An 8,575-nucleotide genomic window follows, 5' to 3' on the forward strand; every position below is an offset into this window, starting at 1 on the left:
ATGAGAACTTAAAGAAGTCCTTACAAGGTATCTAATTGCAATACCTTATGACACATTAAATGAAAAGTTTGAGAGTCAATAAATACATGAAGAAAAACTCTAGGAAGGGAATTATAAGGAAGGGAAAGCTAAGGAGATAAATTGACTCAAAGTAAACACATGTTGAAGAAGGAAAGAAAGAAGAACCAATCAGTAAGGTTGTTGTATATTGCCAGCCACACCACTCGAAGAAACAATAATCACCATGGCAAGGGTGTGAGTGTTAAAAAAATTACTATGTGTTAACATGGAACCAAAAAGACACCCTATAAGGAGGAATATATACAACTAAAATAAATGCATAAGGGTATCAAAGTAGAACAATAAAGACATGGAACAAAATAATTAGCTAGAATCAAGAGCAAGGAGTAAATACCATAGTCGGACCCCATATCCACATTTTCACTATGATGGATGGATGCTTATGCATGGTGTTAATTGGCTAAATTAGTTAGCAAGTCATATTATATGATTTCTTCTCATGGTTTTGGGATGAAACAAGTGAATAATAGTGGAATGTAATGTGCCCAAGAAGGATAATATGGAGTATTTAGGGTGCTACACAAAGGGGTAATGAATGTATTATGGACACAATGATAGATTAAACCCACTTGGTAGTTGATGGGTAATAAGTAAGCTCATTAAATAGTGAATAGGAAATAACATTTTAAACAATGTGGATATATTTTTGCACTTTAGAATAGTAATGGGCATACAAAGATTCACAACTTGAATTTTAAGAATTTTAAGATTAATTTCACTATATGTATACATTTTGTATTCAATTTCAATCAAGAAGGATTTTCACATTTTCCACTAAAGTTTTATATTAAAAATATTTATTTAGCATTTTAAGCTAAAGTAGTTTAAAAGTAGAAGTCAAAAGGTGTAGACTAACTTATAGATTAAATGACATTTTTTCACCGGAATCCGATAATACAATTTCAAGCAAATTTGTGATTTTTTGTTGTTTAAAATATATTTTTGAATGCATAAATAGATTCAACACCCCAATAAAACTCTAGAGCACTCAAATTCTACATATTAAACAATTTAAACTCAAGTTTTTAAAAGTCTTAGTCATATTTTGGTTAAAATTAACGAGAAAAATATTCTTAAAAAAACCATTTCATTTATTAATTACACTATATAAAAACCAAAATTACAGAATTACAAAATATTATATTATGTATTTATAAATTCTATTTAATTTTCATATTTATCCTATAAATAAAATTACATAAAAATTTAAACTTCATATCTCTCATTAATTCGTATCTCTGATTAATTTTCTATTTATATATATATATATATATATATATATATCTTTTAATAAGTTTAATAAATTAATTTGAGTGATTACATGTAATGAATTATAAACTAAATGTTATTATATAATAAATTTAAATAAGTTTTATGAATTAATTTGAGTGAGAAAATTGCGAATTACAACCAGATGTTATCATGTTTCATAAATTTAATTTTCAAAAAAAATATAAATATCTTTTAATAAGTTTAATAAATTAATTTGAGTAACTACATGTCATGAATTATAAACTAAATGTTATTATATAATAAGTTTTATGAATTAATTTGAGTGAGAGAATTGCGAATTACAAACCAGATGTTATCATGTTTCATAAATTAATTTGAATACTTTAATATTATTAATTATAACCCATATATCACAAACTCAAGTTCATAATCTATTTGTTTATACGAAAATAATGGACTTTATTTAATACCCATTATTAAATTATCAAAATTATGATGAATCGATTTACCCTACATACCAACAAAATACTAAATACATTTCTCCAAAATATACATTTTGCTTTTTATTAAAAAAAAAAAAACCATACACTTTATAATTATCATTACTCTCACATCTCACCACTAACCATCACTAACATAATTCTCCAATAACTTACGATCTCGTTACAATTATCATTACTTTGACATCTAACTACTCATCATAACTAACATAATTCTCCAATAACTTCACCAATAGTTGACTAGGTAAAAGACAAAGCCAATAACCCATCTACACCTCTTAGTTGTCTCTCCCAGTCCAACAAAAATAACTCTAGTATCTTAATATCACTTAAAACCATTTTCCACAACTAAAGTATCTTAATCAAATCATTCTCAATCTCCCTGTAGCATTCCAAAATAGTTGGTCTTTGCAAGGATTGAGAAAACTAGGAATTGATGCCCAATACTAAGATAATCATGTATTTTCACATTTAAAAAAGATCAATGATCATGCACCTAGGTAAGATAAGATAGTCATCCAACTCTTGGAAAGTTAATCAATCTTGTATTTAGTAGATTCATGGAATTTTAGTGCCTTTCTTGTAGTCCGATTCAATAATTAAATTTCCACTTCACTTTAATGGACTTTTGACTTTTGGATGGTGATTTTACATTCCATTCCAAACAACATTTTTGGACCATGTGATTTGAAGCAATCTCGTTGTTGTTGGGACCATGGGACTTGAGTTATTGTTCGTTTACCCTTTCCCAATGTTGGCTTCTATCTATAAAGTTTTCATTCAATTAAATGCTAACATAAAAGGTACTTGGAAGGTAAAAGTAAGAAAAATTTTGACATAGTTTTCGAACTAAGGAAATATACTCCTTTATCATAACAGATGATGTAAGTTATTGTTAAGGAGTATAGTGCATTGTTTTGGTCCATGGTTAGGAATGATTTTAATATTAGTTAAAGGTTTAAGGTTAAAGTTGTTATAATTATGATTAATACGTTGATTGTTAAGTAAATTTGATAACTTATTTATTTTATTTTTTTGGTATTTTATCTTAATATTGTGTATAAAATGTAGTACATATTATATATTTGATTAAGTTATTGTTAAGGAGTATAGTGCATTGTTTTGGTCCATGGTTAGGAATGATTTTAATATTAGTTAAAGGTTTAAGGTTAAAGTTGTTATAATTATGATTAATATGTTGATTGTTAAGTAAATTTGATAACTTATTTATTTTATTTTTTTGGTATTTTATCTTAATATTGTGTATAAAATGTAGCACATATTATATATTTGATTAAGGGTAAGTGAGGAGTTTTCGATTCTAGAAATATATTAGAGAAGTAGGACTTTCAAAAGACATTATATTTTCATTAATGAAGTTGATGCTTACAAAGTGAATGATTTAATAACTATCCAAAAATGTAGTAGATATCCTCTATGAGTGAAAAAATGAACATCAAGTTTCACCCAGTAACTTACTATTATTCATTAAAACATGAAGACACTTAAAAAAAATTTAATCTACATTTAATATGCTTAGTTGATAGAGGTAATATTGGTATATGATGGCTTAAATATTTAATTTATTGTTATTTTTAATTATTTCTTCAAATTTGTTTATGCATTTAAAAATATAATAAAATAATTTTCAATTATTCTCAACACGTTTTAGTTTCATGTTCCTTTTGTTAGAAATAAGTCTCACCATTTTGCAATGACATAACTTAACTAGTGAAGGAAATCCACTTAATGAACTCATTTCATGACCATAAATATCCTTTACTATGCTATCATTACCTTCAATAAGGGAAATGGAAACAATTTTTGGAAACAAAAATGATGTATTAAAAAGTCTAAAAAATACAGAGATTACATATATTGAAACTGTCCTTGTAGCCCCTTTATAGATAAAACAATGGCTAAAGTTGTATTATTGTAGCCTAAGTCATTTAAACTTGCTGGAATGTTTAGCCTTCAAAGTAGCAAACCTAGTGGGTTTAGTGAGAGCAATGCTAGTTGAGCATATATGCTCTATGTATTGTTTGCGTGACTTGAACCCACGTGCTTTCAAGTCCTTTGGCGTGATTTTGGTCCTTTTAACCATAGCATCAACATTTATCTTTTTTGTTTTCTGTGAAAATTAAAACATTATCAATAAATATCAAAATCCACATAGATATAATGAAAATATGCTCACCATGTAACGAATATGAAAAGACATTTCATTGACTAGCTATTAATAAATATCAAAATCTATATAGATATAATGAGAATATGGTGAACATGTAAGGAATATGAAAAGAAAATGCATTGACTAGTCATAAAAAAATATGTCAATGTTATTATGAGCTAAGATATGTAGTATATAACTTACCTCTCCTAATTTATCTTGAAGTCTAGATGAATGCCGCAATGGTTGAGGAGAATGTGATTTTTGCTGAGTATCATGTCCACCATCATACATGTGCAAAGGTGTTTTAGGAGATGTATATTCATTGCTCTGAACATTAGATTATACATAGATATAAGTATGTGAATAAAAAAGAATTAAATGTAAAAATATGATAAAATTATAAGAGTATAAATAAATATAGTCTTACCTTGCATTGTGACATTGGACATGAAGATGGTTGTAGCATTTGAACCATTTCATTTCCATTCTTCTTAAGGCTTCTACAAGGGGTTTTCATTGATTGTGATTGTTCCAAAGGGAACACCTGCACCATAAATAAGAAATAACACACACGCACATAATAAAAAAAAATCAAAGATAAGGATATATAATACAGAACATCCATTTCTCATCCCATCATTATGGTAAAACATAACAATTTATGTATTAATATTTTCGGTGGAATAGGTTATATGGATTAAAAACTTACTGGCCCAGTAACCCCTTGAAAACCTTGAAATCTAGGTGAGCGTCGCAATGGTTGGTGGCTTGAATTTGGGGAATTTTGTTGATTAGGCTATGCATATCAATAACAATGAGAAATTAGTATACAATTATAATAAATATAAATATTATTTAATGTTAAAATGTCTAAAAAATTAATATATGCAAAAAAAATGGACTCAACTGTGTTGTCATTGTCCTGATTGGTTTCATCAAAGTTTAATATATGGCTGTGCCCATCTGATCCTTCTTCCCCCACATCATCGGGAACCTCAGTGCTTGCTTTCTCTTTTATAGCAATATCTATGCGCTTCATTGTCTGCATGCGTCTACGAGGTAGACTCTGATCCCAACGTTGAATTTTTTCACAAATCCTTTGCTTTGAAGTGTCACTAAGCTGATCAAATGTAGCAACTGACTGTGAAAACAAGTTTCGATGAATTTAGTCCACGACAATAAACTAATATTAATAGAAAACATATACAGATAAATACTAATAAATACTTACAGCTGAAAGAATTTCTTCATTGACAATATTAATAAAAAATCATATACAAATAAATACTAATAAATACTTACAGCTGAAAGAATTTCTTCATTGACAAATCTTTTATATGCTTGTTGTCGTGCACGACATAGCCTTGCATCTAAGTCATATTGTATTTTGGCATTTTGCCTTTTAACTGCACTTGTTGATTTGACCGCCCATGTAGCATTTGCATCTCTTGCTCGACCTCTTTGACGTGGAGGAATTGGTGGGAGATTGTGGGTGGTAGCGCGATGATGATTAAGGCTAGATAGCTTAGATCGACTCAAATTCCCCGCACAGCCACCAACAAGACAAGTGAACACTTGCTTGGTGCCTTTGATAGTTACCTCCCATTCATGTCTAATTTCCTCCATTTTCTTATTTCCTTATAAATAAATATGTAAACAACAATGTTGTTAAAAACATCATAAAAACACATTAAAATAAAAATCAATATTCATATCTATTTTTTTGTGGTCACTGTTGCACATCCGGCAAGGACAAATTCTATATCAAAAAGCTATATATAATACGTTACTGGACAAAAAACATATCTATTTGTTGCAACTAAACTTTTTATGTAGATGATAAAAACTCAACACATAAATAATGAAAAGAGTTAAATAATGTCAACACATAAATATAAATTTTTCCAGTTAACAAAGTGAATAGATATAAGCTAAATATACGGTGGTTGGTCAGTGTCACTTTGGGATTTTTTTATTATGAAACGAAAAAGTAAATTTACTTCAAACTCGTACATTCTCGTTGTCCTTCAATCTTGAAGAAGTGTACATATTTGAACTGCCAGACCAAGTTATTGGACATTTTGTAGGGTTTCTTTTCTAATATAAATACTATTTTCCATGGACATTTTGTACATCTTATGTAGTGTTTGTTTTCTAATATAAATACTATTTTCCATCGACTCCGATATTAAAAATGACAAAAATGATATCTCAAAAATGACAATGACAATTCGTGCTTGGACCATCTAAACATGAGAGAAGGAAATGGGAGACTGTAATGTAGCATGACCCAACATGCGTTATAGATAGGGGCCTATAACTTAGTAAATTCCCTTTCAATTATGCATTACCAACCGATCAGGGCGGAGGAGAAATCAAACTACTAAAGGCAGCGAATTAACCAAACGAAACATATTGATTTAAAGTATAACCTTCCACTCACTCAAATTGCGATAAAACATTATATAATGAACTGTAAAATATTTATTGTACGTTGAAAATAGTTTGTAATTGGTGATAAAACATTATATAATGAACTGTAAAATATATATTGTAGGTTAAAAATATTACTCTAAAATACAATAAATACTTTCCAGCTAAATATATATTAGTCTTAAATGCATTAAATACCTTCCCGATCAATAATTATTAGTCTGAAATAAATTAAATACTTAGCTCAACCCATGTTGATTTCCAATGTTGTGACCACTGTCGACAGCTTACAATGAAATAATTGGCCATCACATTATGGAAGGGATTAAAAAATGCGATGTGCCAATGTCAATTTTCATCCATACACATTATTTAACCATGCAAAACCTAACCTATGCTCTCAGCAGCACCCATGGATTTTACCAACGGGAGCAGGAAATTCGGGGTTTTATATCAAACTTATAAGTTATATTTGTAATATCTATTTATGGTATATTTGTAATATTTATTTATGGTATATTTATAATATTTATATATTTTTATAATTCACATAGAGTTATTTATAAAGTGTAGTTAATGTTTATGAGTAATATGTTTTAAAGTTTATTTTAGGTATATTTTGCAATAAAGTTTATCGTTTTAATATGTTTCAGTATCGTTTGGAAAATACGTTCTGGAGTGCTGAAACAAAAGCTATGGGGGAGCGTCCACGATGATCGTCTCGTCCTTGGCCATACGGTGATCGCCTCGTCTCTCAGCGCCCAATCAGGAAGCCTCCCTTGCCAGCTGCTCGCTCCTCCACGTCCTTTTCCATGCAGGAACGCCATCGCCCTTGTCTGCCAGGTTGCTCAAATCATCCACCCGTCTCTCAGCTTCATGCATATCGACGCCCTTATTTAACCCGTCCATCAGCTTTCCCTTCGGTTTTCCGTCTTCGGCCCTCCTGGCCGAGGAGTGTATCGGTTTCTCCTCCTCCCTCTGCTCTCGTTTCTGCCCGACTCCTGGGCTCTCTTTTTCGGCGTTTTGGTCCGTGCGTTTTGTTCTCTTTCTGAAAATGCGTTTTGGTCCCTGCGTTTTGGTTTCTTTCTGTAAAAAATGTTTCAGTATCGTTTCAATATACATAGTTTTCTGTATATGGATTCAATATATATAGTTTTCTCTATATTGTTCAAATAGCTGTAGCTATCTACAATAGTTTTTTAACACTGTATAGTTTTCTTTTGCATGTGCAGAAGGGTTCTGCGTGCAGTCGAGCTCTGAACCATCACCGTTTGGGCAGAGAAAAGATGATGGCGAAGCCGTAGCGTAACGCTGGCAAGGAGACAAAGATTGGCCAATATTGATATAAAAACAGGTAGCCATGACGATGGCTCCATTTAAAGGAAACTTGGGACTCTGCAGAGGCTCGTTCCCGGTGGCAGAAGCATGGGTTTTGATACCCTTCTTCAGAATTGCATTTGAAAGTTTCAATGGCGACTGACGGAAAACAAATTTACACATCTTGCCATTATGTCTTGAAAATTTTACAGAGAACGTATAAGATATTATTACAAGAAGATATTACAAAATTCACCAAGAATTCGGCACTAACCTTGCCAGCCGCAGCTCCTCCAGGTATTGAATTGAACGCTCCTCGGTTCGCAGAATGGTTTTGCAGCTGTTCGCAGAATGGTTTTGCAGCTGTTCGCAGATAATGTTCTGTTCGGTTTTGCAGGTTTTGTTCTGTTTGCCGCGGAGCAGGAAGGGTTTTGAAGGCGGGAGGAGGTTGGTCGCATTCTTGCCATCTGTAAATGAGCTCTCCCGGGCATTAATATGATTTGAGTGAGTGGAGGCCACGCGCCGTATTTGATTAATATGTCATCAATACGATTTGATCAATCTGTAATCAATACGATCGATTTGAGGGTGGCTGCGATTTGATCAATCTGTAATCAATACGATTTGAGCTGCGGGCAGGGTCGCCGGGGCGCAGATGGGCAGCCGGAGAGGGATGCCGGAGACCGATGATGGATGGAAATATGATGCATGGTGGATGGTGGTCGTCGGGCTGTCAGAGGGTACCTCCATAGCATTAACTTTGCTATGGAGGTGGAAATAGGAATTGCCGGGCGGACATGTGTCTCAGGAACTGTCGGGAGCTTTTAGCATTATCCCG

At 31.6% G+C, this 8,575-nt stretch overlaps 1 protein-coding gene and 2 long non-coding RNA genes across 3 annotated transcripts; 2 read left to right on the plus strand and 1 right to left on the minus strand.

The window, feature by feature from the left end:
- Positions 1-3,675: 3,675 nt before the first annotated feature.
- On the minus strand, positions 3,676-8,228 carry LOC149139548 (uncharacterized). Its single transcript, XM_089448361.1, has 7 exons — positions 8,012-8,228; positions 5,290-5,624; positions 4,895-5,128; positions 4,697-4,783; positions 4,415-4,531; positions 4,189-4,314; positions 3,676-3,945 (listed from the first exon to the last, which is right to left on the minus strand). The coding sequence occupies exons 1-7, from the start codon at positions 8,226-8,228 to the stop codon at positions 3,760-3,762; spliced, it is 1,302 nt and encodes a 433-aa protein (XP_089304487.1). The 3' UTR covers positions 3,676-3,759.
- LOC149139549 (uncharacterized) lies at positions 7,336-7,896 on the plus strand. Its single transcript, XR_016264491.1, has 2 exons — positions 7,336-7,517; positions 7,653-7,896. It is a non-coding gene; the product is annotated as an uncharacterized LOC149139549 (long non-coding RNA).
- Positions 7,907-8,365, plus strand: LOC149139550 (uncharacterized). Its single transcript, XR_016264492.1, has 2 exons — positions 7,907-8,034; positions 8,135-8,365. It is a non-coding gene; the product is annotated as an uncharacterized LOC149139550 (long non-coding RNA).
- Positions 8,366-8,575: the final 210 nt, after the last annotated feature.

This window comes from Pinus tabuliformis, chromosome X (assembly GCF_031772625.1).
Source record: "Pinus tabuliformis cultivar Carrire ecotype Pingquan chromosome X, CPIR1, whole genome shotgun sequence".
NCBI classification, from domain to species: Eukaryota; Viridiplantae; Streptophyta; class Pinopsida; order Pinales; family Pinaceae; genus Pinus; species Pinus tabuliformis.